The 20,937-nt window shown below is 36.4% G+C and overlaps 1 protein-coding gene across 1 annotated transcript in view; it reads left to right on the top strand.

Moving 5' to 3' along the window:
* Window positions 1-2,387: 2,387 nt before the first annotated feature.
* Window positions 2,388-20,937, top strand: part of KIAA1377 (KIAA1377 ortholog) — a gene marked incomplete at both ends in the record, with an annotated part of 23,609 nt that continues 5,059 nt past the window's right edge. The window contains 4 exons of the mRNA XM_009867178.1: window positions 2,388-2,533; window positions 3,855-3,960; window positions 9,736-9,934; window positions 19,977-20,905. Of these exons, the coding sequence (XP_009865480.1) occupies window positions 2,388-2,533; window positions 3,855-3,960; window positions 9,736-9,934; window positions 19,977-20,905 (1,380 nt within the window). The remainder of the gene's footprint in view (window positions 2,534-3,854; window positions 3,961-9,735; window positions 9,935-19,976; window positions 20,906-20,937) is intronic.

The raw sequence follows: 20,937 nt of genomic DNA, 5'->3' as shown, positions 1-20,937 counted from the left end.
CCCGAGCATTCTGTGATTCTGTGATTCTGTGTTTCCTGTTTGCCCATGAAGAGGATTTTGCGTGTGACACTCTATTCTAGCATTTTCTTGATTTAGCTGTAGTCATTAAGTATACAAATACTCTCCTACATCAATTTTAAAATGACTGTATACTGGGTTGCAAATGTGATATGGCAACGGATGAATAATATCAACTCGGTGTCAAAAGGTTCATTTCATAACATTCCATATGCACTGTTATAATTCCTTTTTTTTTTATTTTCATCCAAGGCAGTAGTAAGCATTTAGTCTACCTGGGAATGTAGCATCCATTACTTCACTGTGAAGATAATTCAATAAAATTATCCAGGAAATAGTTCCACCATCTAGTCAGACTGTTTTTAACATAAAAATACCTTCCCCATAATGTCTGTATATGTGAAACTGCTAAATATTTTAAGTTTCGTATTCCAAATTCGCTATAAACATTTTGGCAGCCGTTTCAAAAAATGCTACACTGCTGGCTTGTTTATAGTAGACAGAAAACTGGGTTAAAAAAACACCAGTCAGGAAATTCTTCTGCTAACTCTCCATCTTAAAGCCATACTCTTTTGCCGACGTTACATCTGTGCTACAAACCGAAGCTGGTGGCTTAAGGAGAGTGGATGAATAAACATTTGCTTTAACTCGTTTTCTGTAAGATGTCAATGTGCATTTGTAAAAGTATTTATTTTACATAATGCACCTGGGTGTCACAATTTACATTATGCGAGGTCAGGAAGTTAATGATGCAGGCTTCACTGAATCTCTTTAATGCATCTCCCTATATTTAAAATAAGATCTTCTTTCTCCTTCATGTCTTAATCCAAACAAAATAGTGATCATGATGAGCTGTGGTGAACAAGACCTCTTGCATCTTGCCCATTTCCAGCGATGTGAAACAAAGCCTTTTTTTTTTTTTTAATGCCAGTGAATAGGAACGTAGAAGAGTGCAATTAAGTCATACTCCAATTGTTTAAAAAATAAATACATAAAGGCTCTGTTAGAATTTACTCTTTCCTCTTTGGAGTTATATGCTGGAATTACTCCAGGTGCAAAGTTGTGGAATTTCCCACATGTCGGTATTTAACAGCTAGAGTTCAACTGAAGGCCTTCTTGAGCAGCCTCTAGAAATATTAGGGGGATTAAGAAGAATGTATTTAAAATACTTACGAGAATAAGAAAGTCTGTTTCCGCTATTGTCAGTTTCCTGTTTCTTTCGCTGGGATAAAAATGCAAAATATTGCAGATTCCTGTATCAGAAATACTTAATTAGTGACCTGTCAAATCACATTTCTAGCAGACAGAGCACTTCAAAGATGGGAAGCTCCCAGTTGTAGTGATCCTTGTGTGGCAGACTTTAGAAGTTGAACTTGAAGATTATTACTTTTACAATATTACTGTATTTAGAATAGAATGTTTCTAGGGATGAGGCGTCTACCGCCTCTCTGGACAACCCGTTCCAGTGTTTCATAACTCTCATCGCAAATATTTTTTCCTTATATCCAGTCTAAGTCTATCCACTTTTAGTTTAAAACTATTGTTTAAATATGACTCGCCTACATAGGCACTGTGCTAATGAATTTACTGTGTGTATTTTACTCAAGGAGCTGGTTTAAGTTTGTCAGTAAAAGTTGATCCTGTCGAGAGAAATAAAAATTCCACGTAGCTTCGTCAAGCTTGTGCCTGCCGAAGGAAAGCTCTGTGATGACGGTTGTTTTCAACTAGAGCCTGCTTTGCTTTCCAGCCAGTGGAAGGAAACGTTTAACACATTTGATATTACAAACAATTCTGTCAATTCTAGTTTCACATTACTGTTTTATCCCTTTTTGTGCTACTAATCTGATTGTCTTTCAGGAAGCTTCTCGACAACTAGAAATTGACACTAGCTCTTACATATTTATAGGTAAAAGCTGAAGTTCCTTTGCGTTTTTTCTGAAAAACAACTTTTAAACTGCTACTGTTTCCCTGACAGCACGCGGAAGGCACACACACGGGGCATTGGCAGTTCACCTTACGGTCGATCTGTTCACTGTGACACATTTACATGGTCATGTAAAGACTGTGGTGAAAGTCACGTTGGTGACAAGACCTGGTTGAGTCTGCATATTAAGTCAAGAAAGAATTGTATCTCTCTTAGAGGGTAAAAAATAAAAGTATTATGGTGTGTCTCTTCTTCACCACCTACTGTCCCATTTATGTTCAGACAAACCATAAAAATCCAGCTGTGCTGCAGTTTATAGCATTTAATTAACAGACAAACAAGCTTTTGTACTAAAATTGCAAATTGATAGCAAGTGAGTTACTAATATTTTGATAAATGTGATTAGAAAACATAGGGATCGTGTGCTTTTGCTTTTTAAATACAGAGCCTTTGAACTAAGACGGAAGCAAGAAGAAGAAAAAGAGCTAAGACTTAGAGAGCAAGTTCTGCAGCAGAGGAAGATGAAACTTCAAGAAGCAACCAATAAGTTCCAGCGTGTTCACCTGCCTGTTGCTCAGCCCAGGCAAATAGGTTTGTCCATTAAAATTTATCTGTTATTCACAATACAGGTGTTTTTCTATTAATAGTATATTGCTGAGGCAAACAAAACAGTGACTTCACTGAAATTAATTGAAATCATATAAGCAGAACTTAACTGATGAGAAGCTCAGCTCTGATCCATGTGACAAAACTGGGTAGAGAGAATTAAAAAAAAACATTTTTTTTCCTGAAAATTTAATTGTGATATATTTCGTTGTATGCCAATCGCAGTAAGTACATCACCTCCTTGGGATATTGGGGCTTCCTAGGTTTTCCTCACTTCTTTCACTACAGTCTGCTTATTGCTTACAATGCCATGTGTTCCCAGCTGGGTGTGAGGTGTTAAAAGGCCACTAAAAGTTACTGGTATAGTGCTGTTTGAACTCCTGAATATGTAATATTCAAGAACGTGCATTTTGTTTATCGTTAAGTAAAAGCAGTTCTAGCATATGTTAATGTATTACATAACTTTTGCTGAATTAGTCAGCTTTTTAAGCTGTTCTCTCACTGCTGGGACGTGGTGATCACTTCAGCTCAGTTCCTGCTTTCTTGGGATCAGTGCAGATTGGCAGGAGTTTTTAGCAGCACCAGCCAAGTCTCATTTCCAGTCAACTTTCCAGTGTTGAAACTCTTAAGATATGGTATATTACTTAGGTATTCTTTAACAGATTTACTCTCTCAACTGCAGTTGCGCCAACTGTGAGGTAACGTCTCTGACTTCAAGATCAAATGTCAGATTAAAATAACAAAATAGAACAGTACTGGTTTAGGGCTTCTTCATAGTTCTGCTGACAACCCAGACTCTGTAGCAGTATAATGAATCACAATTTTTTCCTTGGTTTTCCTTTATAACAATTCTGTCTCTGCTGTTTTCTACCTTACTTTTCATTACCTGAAAGAGGGAACACCTTGTGCCTGTCTGGACTCTTTCTTTCACCATTAATTTGATTATTAAGTTGCAGTTTGGCCTCTATAAAATCTGTGCAAGCCACAACTTTGGCTTAGTGAATGAGCAGAATAAGCATGATGTAAAAGCGCTGGATTTTTTAACCTCCTACTTTTGCAACAGGGCAGCCAAAAAAAAAATAGCAAAACTTTTTAATACATCTGTTACTGTAAACACTTCAATAGACTGAGGTTTTGTTTCAGAGGCACTAGACATGCTGCAGCATGTCTAATGATGCTAAACCAGTAACAGTCTGGATTTAGGCTTCCAAACTTCAGAAAATTAACCAAACCATTTATGGTAAAATATTCCAGTTTTAAAAATACTTTTTTTTTTCTCTTGTGTTTTTTACTCTGATCCCTCTAGTCCAGACAAAAGCAGCTTTTCAGTTAGAAGAAGCTCTCGAACAAATTAAAATACCAGTTTCAACACCAGGACTGTGCTTGCCCAGCAGAAACAAAACAAATTTCAGGTAAGCATTTCTGTTTATTGTGATGACCAAAGGAAATAAGTTGCTTAGTGTGTTCAATAAGCAGCAGACAATTACTCTTTAAGACATTGTAGGCTATTTTCCTCATGGCAAAGAAAGCATTTCTGTCAACTATCCCAATGAAACATTATGAAACATCCTTGAGTTGCTTGTGTCCATTTGGTGAAACAGCAGAGGAGGTGACACAAACCTTTTCCCTTCAGCTGAATTCCAGGAATAGTGAGGGCTAACCCAGCCCACATTCAGTTATAGCCTGGGTCAGATTGCCACGGTTATCAAACCACGGGCTGTTCTATAAATTACGAAGCATTCTGTCTAGATGATTTCTTACTCTCATCCAGATTTTTTCTTTCCACATTCAAGGATAGTTTAGTTTGTATATTCATCTCATGATCTTATCTTCTTTCCAGCTGTCATTCCTTTAAGTTTCTCATCTTTTACAAGTATCTTGAGCATCCTGGTAACAATTTCACTTGCAATTTCATTTTATATCACATACAATTTGAACTGCATACGTTTCACTCTACCCAAGCACTTTTTCTAAGATACCTTGACTTTACACTGTTTCTTCATGCACAGTTTGTCTGTCTACTGTATTTGATAGTTCTTCCTGACTATCCCCTTCCTAAGCTCTCACTTCTTTAACATTTCACTTCAGGGTTTTATTTTTATGGTTGTTGCTTTTGTAATTATTATTATTCTAATTATTTTCTGATGCTGCAAATTGTGCAGATGTTCAGGATAGAGATAAATTCTGTCTAAAATGGATCTCCACACTATTGAGCTTCATAGTGATGTTAATATTCAGTTTGATTACATATCTACTGCTGATTGATACATGTTTGCAAATGATAAACTAGGCAATGGAGAGAATATTTCATACCTTTTAGAGCTAAATACTCATACTATCTGCTGATGAACATGCATATAGTTTTGCAGCTACGAACTGGATTGATATAATAAAGGAGGATTGCATCCATAAAACCAAAGAAAATTTTACCTGCTAAATAGAAGTTGAAATTATAGTGAAAAATTTTAGATGTTTCTGAACCCTGTCTCAGGGTTCCTGATCATTTGTCTCATTCCATTGAGGCTCAGTTAAGGACAGCAGCTCAGTTCCCCTTCCTCCCCACCTTCATCATTTGTTTCTTTATTTTCCATCTTTCTTCAAACTGTTCCTTGTGCCTCAGGGGTCACGTTTTTCTCTCAGGACCTCTTCAAACCACTTACCATTTCTTACAGTGTAACATTTGTATATTTTTAAAAATTCACTATCCTGTAATAATGATAGTGTGCTCTTTTCTTCATTTTCATTTATGTAACCTGATTTCCTAAGGAAATTACATTTATACCTTCATAATCTTTTACAGCTTGTATTCCCCTAGTAACCAAATGTGAGGGAGAGAGAGAAGAATCTCAAAGATTATAATATTTCTGCAAGTTTGAAAGTGGCAATTGGGAAAGAGAGAAATTATTCGAACAAGTGACCCCAGCATGAAAAAGGTTTAAAAGCTGGTTCCGCACTGACCTACTGGCAGGTTACAAGCCAGTTAGTAGGGGTAAGGCAGCACACAAATATCTTGGAACCTGCCCTGGAATGTGCTGCCTCTTCCCCAGCCGGTAACCAGGAGGTTGGGTAGGAGCCATGTGGGGATGGTGAAGGAGAATGTAATAAGGCAAAAAAGAATTAAGGCTTGTGTATAGGGGCAAGGTAGACAAATTTATATAAATAAATCTTTGCTTATTCTAATGCTAGCAATTGGTCTTCCTTCCACGTAACAGAAAATACGCATTTTTGTCTGCATCTCACACAATCCCTTACTAAGCACTAAGATTCAAACTGAAGGCGTCCTACGCACCATAGAGTCTTCTGGTCTGCTGCAGAGATGTTAGTGCGGGGAGACTCCTTTCAGTTTTGGTCTGGGAGCCAGAGTTCATGTATGATTTCAGACTCGGTTCCAAAAAATTGTGCAAAATTCTCATAGAGGGCAAAAATATTTTTTTTTTCAAATGAGCACAGCAAAGTATGCTTTGATGCAGGAAAGTATTTTGAGAAGGTTCTCAAAAGTGAAGGTTCCTCAAAACTCACCAGTTCTGAGCTGTAAATCTTTTAAAATGTCTTACAATCCCTTTAATTGAAATTTTTGGGACAGCTAGTAACTAACTCGGATGAAGTAGTAGATCCCTTTCTGTATTTCTATCTCTTCTTACACTTCTATAAACACTCAAACCAAAAATCTCATATCATCTTTACAATTTAACATTCCTCAGAAATAGAGCGTTAACAGTCCTCTTTTAGAGGAAGAAATCAATACTGTATTAAATATTCAAGGTAAATATGACTGCAGACCCAACTGGGTATAGGTGAATTTTATAACGTTCTAGAATTCTTTATGTTTAAAAAATTTTTAAAAAATAAATTAAACTGGGGAGATATATTACATCATCTTGGAGAAAGACAAAAAGTCCTAAAACACCTAATGAGTGAGAGATTGTATTCTGTGCTTACAGCAGAGCTATTCTGCTTCTAGTAAGGTTTAGTTAGTAAATGCCAAAGGGAAGATTTTGATCAGCTCATTAGCTGACAGGCATTGGGATGTGTGCACGTTAGGTGTGTAAACGCTGTGCTGCACTTTATGCAAGATACACTTTCCTGTTTATGTTTAAAAGCAATTGTATTTGATTAGTTGTATTGACTGGGACAGAAACTTAATTATGACAAATCAAAAACATTCTCTGAAAAAGCTTGGAGTGTAGCAACTTTTATAAATATAAATGGTTTAAACAACCAAACAGATATCAATAAACTTTCCCCCAAAGTAAACAGAGAAAAAAACCCTCAGATTTTTTTGGGGACCAGGTGTATATCAGTCTGGTCCACAGTAACAAAGTCTTTAAAAGTGAATAGGCACAGAAAGCTTTTGGATAAGGAGAATATCTCCCATTCAAAAGAATACAGAACACAATTTTCTGAGTTCTGTAAATAAATACGGGAAGTTGTTCTCCCTTTTTTTTATCAGCCATCTCATCAGAAATAAATTGCTTTTTAGACACTGCCAAATATGTATCTCTGTTTAGGACAATGCAATTAAGCCAATCTTTTTGCAGCATTATATAAAATCTTCTGAAAAATAACAGTAGTCTTGTTCGTAGATCATAGAATCAAAGAATCCTAGAATGATTTGGGTTGGAAGGGACCTTAAAAATCATCTAGTTCCAAGCCCATGCCATGGGCAGGGACACCTCCCACTGGACCAGGCTGCTCAAAGCCCTGTCCAACCTGGCCTTGACCACTCCAAGGGAGGGTACATCCACAGCTTCTCTGGGCAACCTGTTTCGCTGTCTCACCACACTCCCCCCCAGAAAATAATTTCTTCATAAAATCTAATCTAAATCTACTCTCAGTTTGAAACCATTACCTCTTGTCCTATCACTGCACTCCCCACCTTTCCTGTAGCCCTCCTTTAAGAACTGGAAGGCTGCAATAAGGCCTGCCTGGAACGGATGGGATCAATAGGATAAAAGTTTCCATTTTCCATTCTAAAACTGTAAATGTTATAATAAATATAGAAAAGGTCTCATTAAACTCTTTACCCATTTGACACAGATGTACTAAAAAGAAAAGGATTGTTTTTAACAGGGAGTATAATTTTAGATGCGGAAAGAGGGTGGAACAGATAAAGGCTCAGAAGGAGGAACTGTGGAAACTTAAGCTGACGAAACGAAGAGAAATGAAGGAAAGGGGGTATTGAGTGTCTGTACATGTATTAAACATACTATATCCATCTCCAGCTAGGAACAATACCTGTTTCCCAATAATGCATCTCTGCTGGATAGGCAGTAGGGGAGGATGAGGTCTGTGTCCATACAGCGTGGCTGCACTGTTCACATTTGCTCAGTAGGAGTGCCAGCTGCTAAGGAAGATAACTCTGTGTGGCATGAAATAGTCGGGTATTCTTAGAAGTTCGTGCACTGCAGATTGCCCACATAAGAAAGGAACCATCATCTTCACCATCACCTTCATTGAAGATGAGTACTGGAAAAATGTCCATAGTACATCATCTTGTCAGGTCAGATTCCAATTTTTAAAAAAAAAGAAAGAAAAAGAAAAGGGCATTATTTGGAAGTATAATTTTCATAATTCATATAATATTTCATATTCAGCTGCATATAGACTAAAAGTTCACTCTTGCCACGAATTTATCTAAACACCTTTACCCAATTCAGTAATATTTAAGAGATTGTGTTGATGCTGCTGAGGAACTATATATGAGAAATGCACCCTGGGAATGTTGGAAAGCATCTACATATTGAATGGACAGCAGGGTTTGCTTTGTTACTCAAAATCCAGTGATTGCTGAGACAAAGTAACGTTTTGAATATTTGACCTCATCAACCTGATAAATAAAACCTCCTTTTGGTAAAGCTGTATCCATTTTAAAGATAACTTCACCAAAAGTTTATATTGACGATCTGTTTCCAAGACCTGTTCTCCTACTACCACCATTTGTAATAACACTTACTCCATCTCAAAACAGTGAGACATAAGCTTGGCTTTCTAATCAATTGTAAGGATTAGGTCTCTACTGAACAGATGTGAGAGCTTAAAGCTTGGGTCTGGTGAAAGACTTCTGAAAGGGCCACTTTGGATATGCCAGAGGAAGGGCATTCAGGGCCCTTGAACCAGGCTGGAGGCAAAAGACATGGTCAGTGTCCTTCACTAAACTGCCCCACACGGGCAGTCAGGCATAGCTGGCAACCTGGTCATAGCTGGTTTCCAGCAGACTAAAGTCTGATCTACCTATGAGCTGGTGGGTTTAGTCTGTGGGTTATTTTTGCTTTTTTTTTTTTTTTAAGGCTTGTCTTTATTATTGGTTACAGATCCTCATTTCTTGTTTTTTGTCATTCTTGTTATCTACCTAGTTCTTGCTTCTTCTCCAGAGGTTGGTTCCTGTTCCTAGTGATTGTACTCAGACTTGCTCCACTTCTGGCTGCTTTTTATTCCTGAACATACCTTTACCCACTCCCTGCCTTCCTAGTCTCTGGCTGCAGATTTTCCTTGTCACTTGACTTCACACCTTTTTGGCAATTCCTGGTGGTCAACCAGCCCCATGGTTCTTGCTGATTCTCATTCTGTAAAAACCTTTAGTTTCCTCTATCTTAATTTGGGCTCGTGCTGACCACAATACCCAGCTACACTAGCTACCTCAGAGACTTTTTTTTTTCAGGTAGCAAATACAAATGTACCTTAATGTACCACATTACTGACATTAGACCTCATCAATAGAGCTGGACTCTCTAGATACTACAAAGTTATTTTGCCACTTGATGTAAGGGAATATCTGACAGCATCAGTATATAGTTATTTTCTATATAAGCCAACTTTATGGAAAAATAAAGGCCATTTTCCTTGTTGGTTTTTTAAAAAAATAAACCCCAAACCTCCATGTTCCATTTCTGTAAATGACCAAACTATTGGCTGACATTTTCCAGATTAATTCAGCCTGAGGCAGTCACCCAACAATCCAATTAGGAAAGCCTGACGATAAATAACAGAAGAGAATGTTTAAAGTGGAAAGTGTTGGGCAGTTTTAGACAGTACTAAGAGCACCACCTGTAGTTATATACAGTATAACCATCCTGCACTTACCAGGCATTTATTGATGATATATATACTTTTGGAAGGGAATGTGTTTAAAAGTGTAGAGTCGATGCATAAAAATAAGGTAAAGTAATAAGTTATTTGTTTGCATCAAGAACCACAGATGACACTTCAACCTCATCAGCATCTAGAAACAGTTCTTTCCACAAGAAGCAGATTTCAGGAGTGATTGGCTGGGATAAAACAAGGGAAGAGAGCAGGAGAACAAACATGGATAGTTGCAAACTTCTCTTCCAGAAAAATCTGAAAGAAATGCAACAACTCCTTGAAAAACAGCATCTCAGCAACTTGGAGGTATGATATTTCCATGTGATTCATTACATGATGCTTCTTAAATGTAATAGTTTCTTGAATGTGATAAAAAGGAAAGGTCTATTAAGCACTCTTTAGCAACAAGACAACATCTAAGGACACACTGTACTATGCCTTACCAACAGATTGTTTCTAGTAAAATTACATGTATTCTTCAGTAAGAAGAGATCTTTAAAAATGTATGTAAGAATATCTTCACAAATTCTTCAAAGATATTCGTCACGTTGTCCTTCTTTTTGTGCAGATAAGATTCGTATGTCAGATTTCTCGACTCCAAAGTAGCTAGTCATTAGTCTATTGCAGGGGTCTTGTGCTATCTGCAAACTTACTTTGGCAGTTTGCAGTTGGCACGTAAGTTTCTGCTTTGCTGATGGCTACAGCCCAGCACAAAACACCATAGCAGTATAATTATGGTAGGTCAAAAGTTGGGGGTTTTTTTGTTTCTTGCTTTGTTTCTCAGTGTGTGGTGATTTCTTAGGGACTCACTGCAAGTCTCCTGACAACCATTTTTGTGATCCTTGGAGTAGATGCAGGTTCCAGTAACCCAGATGGGTTCCAGTAACGAAACCATTAACTTTCTGCCTAAAGTAATTTTTGGACCCAAAATCAGTTTCAGAAGACACCTTAGAAACACAGTGAAAATCAAGAACTGAGCTCCAAAGTGATTTCCTTTAACTGCACTTTTAAGTTTGATTTTAGGTCTGAAAGTGTTGTCTTTGATTTTGGAAATATTGTCTTCAATGTTACATTTTTTTGGAAACAAGACTGCACAACTTTGGACTCATTCATATTTCTATATTATCTACTGGTATCTGGGCTTGGGATGACTGAAATGACCTTGACTCTGTGAAGCACTGTCCCTTTGTACTGGTCATGGCTACAGGCATGGGATTTCTGGTGGCAACAGAGCAAGGGCTTTTCCTTTCAATACATGTGTATGGAGAACTTGTGAAAGACTATACAGTTCAGATATATTTTGAGTTCTTTGATGTTGATGATTTCAGGCACATGGATCTGTCTCCACCTACTTTGTTCTGATGGACAGTCATGAGAATCTTGAACAGCTGATGACTAACATAGAAATGTTGGAGTAGATTTTACTAAAGTTGAGAAGACAGAAAGTACAGTTTGTACTGGCAAGTTCATTGATTAGTGCTCGCTTTTATCTGCAAAAAAAAAAGAAAGAACAATTGGCAATATATGGAGGAGAGCTGATAAAACGGAATTCTCGATAACTGCTTCAAACAAAATCCAAAAAGGCCTAAGCTTTTGTTTAATATTATTTTTATAGCACCTTATGCATCTTACTGATACAGTATTTGAAAAGCCCTCCCGAAATGATAATTCTGAATTTGGCAGTAGCTACATTAGGACGTCTTAGAATTAGGAAAAAAAATGCAACCTCTTTGATAAAAATATGTAATAAGATTTTTAATATATCGTAAGACACTCTGTAGTAGTGTATTTATCAAACACAAATATCACACTCTAACTGAATCCTAGGGAAAAACTGCCATGACTCAAACATGATTTTTTGCTTATAATTTTTTCTAAATGTTATCATCAGCTTTGGACACTGCATATCATATAGGAATGTGTGTTTACAAATTAATGTATTTTTGAAAATGCTTTAATTCTGTAAAAAATTTGTTTTCCCAGAATGTATTTTTCTGCTACCACTAGGGGTTGCTCAGCTTCTTCCCTCTGATAAACAGTTTCAAATTGTAAATATGTATACTTCAAACATTTGGCCTTTTTTTTCTTGAACTTGCATGCTTTAGACTCTGATTCGAAAAACAGTCAAGAGAGCTACTGTCATTGTTCTAAGGCCTGAGGTTTGGAAGTTGAATACTTGGATTGCGCTGGTGTGTATCTCCATTGGGACTTCCTGTGATGTGAAGTGGCATTTAGAACAATCTTACTAATAACACTTATAATTTATAAATATAATATTTTTACTGATATGAATAGGCTTCAGTAGTCCTGTTCTGTTGTCCAAAGTCATTTCAACAGTGTTTGCCTTTCTGGAACTAACGTTAAAGTGCACATGTTTTGCAGGCTAACCATCCACTGAGATCCCTTGACCACTCTTTCTGTTTTTACAGGCCCAGCAGGATTATAAGGATTCCTAAAATTCTTTTCTTTCCTACAGAGCAATAAAGTTCTATGTAGACCCTTATCAGTAGATTTGGTGTGTTCCCCGATTTCCATCCATAAAAATTTGTAGTTTCACCAATAAGCCAAGGTTTTCAGTGACCCTTCTACTATTCTCCAAAATTATTTTCCTTAAAATCTTGAAAGCAGTAGATTTTATTTTGTGCCAGAGTTACATCTGAGACAGTACATCAAATTATTATTTGCTATATGTCTGTAAGTATGTTCTGAAAAAATCGATATTGTTAACTTCATGTGCAATGAAAGGTTTTGTTGCACAGTCATCTCGTGGTTGTGTTGCAGGCATAAATGCAATCTTTAAGTTGGAGCGGGTAGCACAGTTTTTGTCTGAAGCTGCATGCAGCTTTTTACCAAACAACATTACTCCCAAATGCTTATAGTTTCTCCAAATGTTAACTCTTTATGTTGAAATTTTCCATTTCTGCCTTGAACTGAATAATTTAGAAAACTTCCATTAAAATGGATGAACTCCATTAAAATGGAGAAAGAATAGTATTATTCAGATGTCCTTTGACTTTTTCTTTTCATCACCTGTTTAATTTGGTGATCATACTGAATTGTATTAGGCGGTACAATATTTTTATGCTCTTCCAGAAAAATACACCATGCTTGAATTAAACTGTTTGACTGATATAGTATTTCACCTCTCTTGTTTCATATTTTAAACAAAATACTTGGAAGTAGGAGCTGATCCACAGACAAAATAGATACTGATTACAACATAAGTATTATGTTTTCCTTTTCCCTCCTTTATATGACCATAATTAGGTTATTCAGGTAGAATCTGTGAAATCCAAATTAAAATCCCTTTCTAACTGATTTTACCTTGGCTTCCCTTTTGTTCCAAGCAAATTGTGCAGCCATTGAAGTAAGGCAAAGTCCATTGGTGAGTTGGCCGGTGTGACTGTTAGCTGAGTTACTGTGCTTTTGAGGTTGGGCTGTCTGTGAAGCAGAGGTGTTTCAGGTCACTGATGGAAAAACTGAATTCATTTTCAGGTGCATTTTTAATATGAATGGAATGACTTAAACGAGGGTTCCTTCTGCAATGTGCATTGTATGGGTCTAACTCCTCAGAGGCATGGACAAGACCAGCATGGAAAAAAGGAGTGCCTGTGTACAGAGTGTCCCCTGAGTGTCGAGAACTTGTAGAATGCTCAGGGCTGGTTAGTTGGAAAAGAGGCTCTTAAGGGGAGGGTTGGGATAAAATGACATTGGAACCAAAATCAGCCTTGATTTTGAAGAGGCCTTTCAAAGACTCAAAGTAAGTTTCCATGGTCACCTTAAGTATAGAAATGTTGGCCGTTTTTTACTTGTAACTGTGAATTTTAACATACTTCATGCTGATCACTTAAATTATATGACAAACTTGAGTGATTTCCCTACTTGTTTTCCTTTTGGCAAGATTGGAGTGTTTCAGTTTTTATTAGCTTTCAACCAATATTGCAACACATCACTATCTTCCACGTTATTTCACTAATCTGAAATTCACGTCTGATATAAGTTAAAATTGAAATGTATCTCCAGACTAGATTATTTTATCCAAGTACTCTCAAACGTGTTTCGATTGTGTATTCCTCAAGAGTAGGGGTTTTTTTACCTAAAATAGTGGTTTATTCCAAGCCTGTGCTGTATAAAATGACATTGCAGTCTTCATACCTGACAATCTGGATGTTCAGTCATTTGAAGGGCACTTTTCCTCAATTCAAAACCCTGCTTGAGCAAGTGATAACGTAGGGTTGAAGCTGAAACAGCATTTTCAGTACAAAAGAGATTTTTTTTGAGAGGTAGATTAATATGTGAATAAGACATTGTGGAAAATTTAGGGTGGTTATACACAGAGCATAGGTCACAAACCACAGAAACAAGGAAACAGAGAGCTGTCCTCTGGTATGTACTCGTTCCTCCGTTACACACATACACTTTTTCGTAAGAATTGCCATACAGAGTAGCAGGGCTTCATTTTTGTTTTAACACTGATATACATGTAGCCATATATCTGTGGATCTATGAAATATTTATATATAGCTATGCACTAAAATATTTCTACCATACTTCACAGCTATTTTTTAAGTGATTTGGTTTATTGCAACAGGGGGAAATGTTCATAAATGTAGCAAAAGGAGAAGAACAGAGGAAAAGGCAGCAGTATCTGATCTTTAGTTTACTGCAGGAAGATAAAAATGTTTGTGCATACTGGTCTGCCAGAATGTTATTTTTTTTATGATAACTTGATACTATCAGAGATGCTAAGTACTAATGTCTAATGGCAATGTTGGGAAATCTATTGCTTTCTCATCAAGATTAAAGTATCACTGTCCAGAGTAATTCTACCCCTTTGAAAGTGGTAGAGCTGTGTTTTTTGGGGTTTGGTTTTGTTTTTTTTTTAAAGTGATAAACCTCTTGGGAAGTAGCAAGCAAAACCAAAACTACTTTAACACTATTTGCTTCCAGTATTCTGTTTCTGTCCTAATAGGTTCATGGTAGCCTGAGTACACAGAAACCTGATGAATTCTTTCAGTATGTTTTTCAATATTAATTATTATAAACTCACAGCAGCACTTCTGTAGCTTGAGCTTTGCTGCGCAGTTTATGCCTGATACTGGCATATCCACTGGCTCACCAACTGGGAAACAAAGCACTCTGCCCAACACCCAGTATCTAGAGGACAGCAATACACGGAGAATAAATGGGACCCAGGAGGCTGAAGAACCTTGTAACTAACAAAGAATTGTGCTGTGTCAAACACTGGAAAAAAAAAAAAATCAGCCTATGAATCCAGTAGGCTGTTTAGGGGTAGATGCTGGAATGTTATACATGTTTTTATAAATCATATCTGTAAAATTCTTAAGGGGAATGTATGTCTTGAAAAATACCTGGCTGAAAAATAGGTAACATGTAACAGTCACTAAATATTTTTTTCAAGATAAGTGATTATATTAATGAAGCATGCAGTGAATGTTGGAAATGAGATGAAACTGTCTCATTAGATAAACTTATTTCTAGAGAGGTATAAATATATAATATTAGAAAATGCTCTTAGATATGTGGTTTAACTTTCAGTTTGCCCTGTGTGGAGTCAGGCTTTGGACTTGATGATTCTTGTGGGTCCCTTTCAACTTGGAATATTCTGTGATTTTAAAAGTATTTCTGTAGGCAACCCTTAGGATTTCCTAATATAAATCCACCTTCTGCCTTGGTTGCTGCTCTGCAGTGCACAAGATAGTGTGCAAATGTTAAAAAATGCTCCGTCTTTGCAATGCATTTATGTTGCTAAAAGAAAAAGTAATGCTTTTTATAAATTGCAGAAAATTACAGTATTTTTAGCAAGTCAGAGAGATGTAGTGGGATTCTTTTAAAAATTGCATTCACAGACTATGAGTCTTTTAGGAGGTGTGTACTCCTCAAGTAGTATTTCTTTTTTTCTGATGCTACAACTGCTGTTCATTCAAATCTGTCAAACCAAATGCCTTGCCATATTTGTCAATAAGAATAAACAAGGAAGACAGATTTGGAGTTTTCTAGAAGATGATAAAATACTTTCCACCATCAGTTATTCTTCTCTTCTTCCCCATAAATCAGACTTTGTTGGAAAACTTTTCTGAAAAGGATAGCTTCAGGCCTTTGAGTCTCATCATTAAGACCTTAAGCATCAGTGAGAGAGAGGATTATTTCTTTGCTTTAAAATGGAGAAAAGTCTCTGAGAATTGTTTCCCTTTCATTTCTGTCTCTAAAGGATTGTCTAGGAATAGCTTCATCTATGAAATATTTTTTGAAAATACCCTTTCTCCTACAAGCTACAAATTCCAAAGAAGTGAAAATTGCGAAGCTTTAGCTGGTCTCCATTCTCCTTGTTTCAGAATAACCAGTGTGACACTGAGTATAACATAATTTGTAAGCAACTATGAATTTGTTCATTAAATATGTCATTGCATTTTATATGTAACATTAAAATTATTATTAGTTAAGCAGTTAAGTTCTAGATTTAATATTGCATATGGACAACCAATTTTTCTCCATGTCTATTTGCCTTATGACAGTTTTCAGTTATGCATTTTTACATGACCCCATCTCTTAAATTTACAAGTTAGATATTGCCTGCTCAGAATAAATTTATTGATGGATTAGGAACAAAACAGAGACTAATGCATGTGGTACTCAGTGCCTCAATCATTTAATGATTTTAGCAGTATTTAAAAGACAGCGTTATGGATTCCATTTTGGAGCTGAATGACTAGGTTAGTCTGTGAGAGTTAGGCACCCACAACAGGCATCCTGAGAAGCAGCACACCAAGTATTGAGATGCTAAATTAATTAATAGAGAGAAAAACATTTAGCTGAAAACCTGTTTCCTACACAGTTATGTACATTTACCTCGGGATTTCATTAAAACTGGAAGTCCAGTATGGCTTACCGAAGTCCCTGAGTGCCTGCGAAATTATGACAAGAAGCTTGAACCTATATTTCTAACAACGTGCGATGATTTCCCCAACAGGCAAATCAGGTCCTTTTAAATAAATACTCACATTCATAAATAGATAGTTTCTGCATCCTAGATAGCTTGGGGTGCCTCTGAGTTAGTCTAGGAAAGATAGGGGGGTTGTTAACAGAAAGCTTTTCTCTGGTCATCCCACGCCTTCGTATCTTCTTTGGTGGGTTTGGCGCAGTTTGGTGGATCTCTTGTGTAATTAACCACCACAGTCCTTTCTCAGTGGCGTTTGCTTTCTTGGGTCTGCCCAGATCTTCTGTGAAGCCACTGCTGTGTAGTGCCATGTACATTATGTTTTCTGAATGTGCATAGAAATAGAATTAATTTTCTAAATGACTTTTTCTTATGGACTTTCCTATTCCATAGTTGGTAAACTCAAAAGCAGAAAAAGTGTTTAGGATCCTCACTGGCTTTGAGATGTAGCTTTGTATCTGTACGACCACTGGTGTCTTTTATTTCACAGTGAATGTGAAGGATAATATTATATATACACACCCCTGTAACACAAAAAGGATCGCTCATTATTAAATTATTAAATTATTACATTATTAATTTATTATCAAAACCAGCAAGTTGTGTGAAAGGTGAGGGACCTGGATTTTCAAAGTAAGTAGCATTTTTCCAGCATTTGTCTTTTTTTTTTCCATTCACCTCTCAGAATTGTGAACAGTCAGCACTTCTTTCTGCAGAAAATGTCAAATATGCATATAGGAGCTCTTTAGTGTTATAGCATTCTGACAGGGTGCTTTGGCAGAAAATTCAGTTGTCAGGTTCTCTTAAATTTTTACTTGTTGCAGTTTTGTTCTTTCATTGGCTTCATGCAAGATTTCTTAGGCTCATATTTTCATTTTAGTGCTTTACTGAAATGAAATTGCCTGACACAGCTGTTCCAAGTCTTAGGAGATACAAGCAACGTCTTTAACTCCTTGTAAGTGTTCCCTTTCCTAGAATACCAAGTATGTGGCCAGACTAGATTTAGATTTCATGCATTAGGACATAAGATATGCAGGCAACAGGTAATACCGTAAATTGTACTTACAGAACAGAAAAAATATGCAAATCCAGAATATAAAAAGCTGATACATTCTATGAAACTTCTGTTTCCTTATCTCACAGATTAAGTGAAATTAAATCATTGGGATTTCCAGGTTTATTTCTCTGTAGTTATTGACTACTAAAAAACGAATTATTGTTAAATGCTTGTTTAGGTCTGCAGAAGTAGCTCTTGTTATGCTTTTTTACAAGAAAACATGACATTCATTTTCATTACAGAGTAGGCTAGAAAAGGAAATAAAATATGTACATATTTTAATAGGAATGATAAGCATCTTTAATGTGTGAAATGATGAAATTGTATGATGCCACAAAATAAATGTAAATTAACTAAATTTCCATGAACTAAGTGAAAGTGAGCATATGGTTAAATAAGAAATCCTCCTTTATTCTTTAGTTCCTAACCTATTTCTGGGATTGCTTCAACTCGGATTTCGTGTTCACATGAGATTTTGTTTTACAAGGAGAGGAAAAGTATATATAATGCAGGATCTTTTAAGCCTTGGAGCAAAACTGGGTAGAATTTATTGATCGTAGTTTTTAAAATCTGCAACTTTTCTTGCACCCTCCAGATTTACCAGTTTAAGGCTAACCTGCTCTCAAAACAGTTTTTTTAAAATCAATTCTTAAATTTTTTTTTTCTCTTTAACTGAGTCATTTTAGAAGGACGTGTTTAGCTAGGCAGGTGGTATCCAAATTAGATAAGAACTAAGCATGACACCTATAATTCCTTTTTACTGTTATTTTTCCCATCTGAAAATGTCAAGGTTAGTCCTTAAATTTGGCCTTGTTTGGTGAAGTTCAAGCAGAGGTTAACAATATAATTTAGCCAAACATAAAGGTTAATAAATAACTAACGAAGCGTTATTTATTCTTTCTTATTAGAAAGACACTGGTTTGTGTAGCTTTAGTTGAAAAATGTTCCCTAAAGGGATCTTTCACTACACTTGGTTCTTTTTTCTTCTATTTAGTTTATCTCAGATCATAACTATAATGGGAGACTTCACCAACTTCTGAAGATTTAGTGCAAGATAAGATTTAATTCCATCATGAAATGTCTTTCAGGACTCACTAAGCTGCTTATTCTGCAATTTAAAATATTTCTACAGCTATAAACTATGCAATATTATGGTATTACAATTCTACTGGAGTAAAAAAAAAAAGGTTTACTGTAAAAATATGTTTGTATTCACTTATGAATTTTCTCTTTTTTTGCTAAATTTTCAAAATGTTAATTCTATGGTAATTGCCAGGGGATATATAATCACTTAGCTAGGTTAACATATTTTGCTACTTGAAGCATTTTCCATTTTAAGTCACTAATAAAAAAAAACAAACTTCATTGCGTAAAATTGCATATCTAATGCAGCCTACTCTTAATTTTTCATTATTTTTTTCAAGGTATGGTTTAAAATCACTTAGCTGCTGAGCTTCCACAAGAGACAGGGCACGAGACTGTGGAAATAGTTGCTGTGCTTGTTTTCCTTTGTGTTTATGTGTATTTTGACATCTTATGCTTTAAAAAGTACGTATTTTCAACCATGTCAGGATCTCAGTGATTGGATGGAGAAGTAATAGTGAAGAAAATGCCTGTATAGTACATACCTAAAATTGTCCCAATGGTGATTTGCATGGTGCCAGTTGTTCTTAGGCATCACGACACCGATGGGACTCCTGTATGCCCTTAGACCGGGTCTGTCCTCATAGACGAGATGATATTTTCTTCTTTCTGAAAGATGAGAAGCGGGAGTTTCACTGAGGGGAGGTGTTAATCGCTGCGGTTATGACAGCTCAGAGATGCTTTTTGTGTTTGCCACGGCAGGGCTTAAACCCTCACTGCTTGTGGCACTTTGTAAGAAAATAAATATATTCAGGCTAGTATTATGAAAAATTCTGGTCTGGGGTAAAACCTCTCTCAAATCTGCATTTTTCATAGGTTGTCCTTCATTTTTTAAACTTCCTTACGTGTTAGGGAGTCATCCTGTGACATAGGGCAGTCTAGAAACAGCAGTGTTGTTTAGACAAATTTTGTTCATATTGTAGAATTTATATAAAATTTAGGTATTAGATTTGTTGAACTGTGCAGCCCCTTCCTCGTAATTTCATACCTAAACTACATAATCTTCTTTTGCAACTGAACACAGGTAGATTTTTATGATGGAAGTACTCATGGTGCTATGACCCCATCATAAAAACACCAGGCTTAATATTGATTGTGTTTTAACCTAAGCTCTCATTAATGAAAAGCTAGTATCAGCAGAAAAATAGTTCTGATAAATGTAACAGTCTGTTTTTATGCCTATATTTCAGAATTTTTATCAAGAAGTCAAGAAAGCAGATGATTCAGATAGCCTGTCAAGCCTCGACAGTCTTGAGGCTGGAGAACAAAATGGAAATTGCACAACACGGAGTGAATCATCTTTGAGTTCACAGTGTGACTGTGTCCTGTACAATCCAGAAAAATCACAAACGAGGAATAATGATTTGCTTTATATACCTCAAAGTACTTCTAAAAATATGCATCTCAATAATTGTCTGAGAAATGTAGATTCACAGTACCACCACGGGATCAATTTTGGAACTCGACCCATGTCTTCTATTAGAGACAGTGTAGAGCTGGCAAAAATGAAAAAGAAAAGTGCAAAAAATGAAAAATACAATAGAAAGCTAAGATGGTGTGATCAAATTAACCAGATAATAATAGAAAGTGGAAAATGCTATGAAAAAGACACCAGTGAAATATCTTCTGCACAGCTGCAATATGTTCTAACTACAAATAATGCTCCTAAGACTAATTCGAGTATTGTTGCTCAACCTTCAAACCTCATGTTCCTAAAAAATCATCAGGAAAACCCTCATATATCAAAACCAAATGTTAATACTGAAGAATCAAATAAGGAATGCACGTCTCTGAATATATTTATGTCTACTGGATCGTCTTCTGCTAAAAAGACTTGGATGGTATCAAAACACGAAGAAAGCAAACACGCACTATGTGGTAATAATTCTAAATTTAGTGAAGGTAACCTACTCAAAAATAAGGCAAAAATATCTAGAAGAATAACAAGAGCCCAGTCAAGTTTTATGCCCAAGAAAGAGAAGAGAACAGGCTCTATAACCCAACCACAATTGGCCACTGAAGCCAACAAAAGTGAGAAAGCTCCAGGGCTGTTGCTGGCACCTCACCCACCGTCTGCACCTCCGCCGGGACGCCGAAGGGGTGAAAACACTGGCCCTGGGTGTTGGCCACTGGCGCCCTTGAGTCTTCAAG

The sequence above is a fragment of the Apaloderma vittatum genome, unplaced genomic scaffold (genome assembly GCF_000703405.1).
Source record: "Apaloderma vittatum isolate BGI_N311 unplaced genomic scaffold, ASM70340v1 scaffold16903, whole genome shotgun sequence".
NCBI lineage: Eukaryota > Metazoa > Chordata > Aves > Trogoniformes > Trogonidae > Apaloderma > Apaloderma vittatum.
Note: the sequence above shows the minus strand (reverse complement) of the source record. Positions and strands in the feature narration are given on the sequence as shown.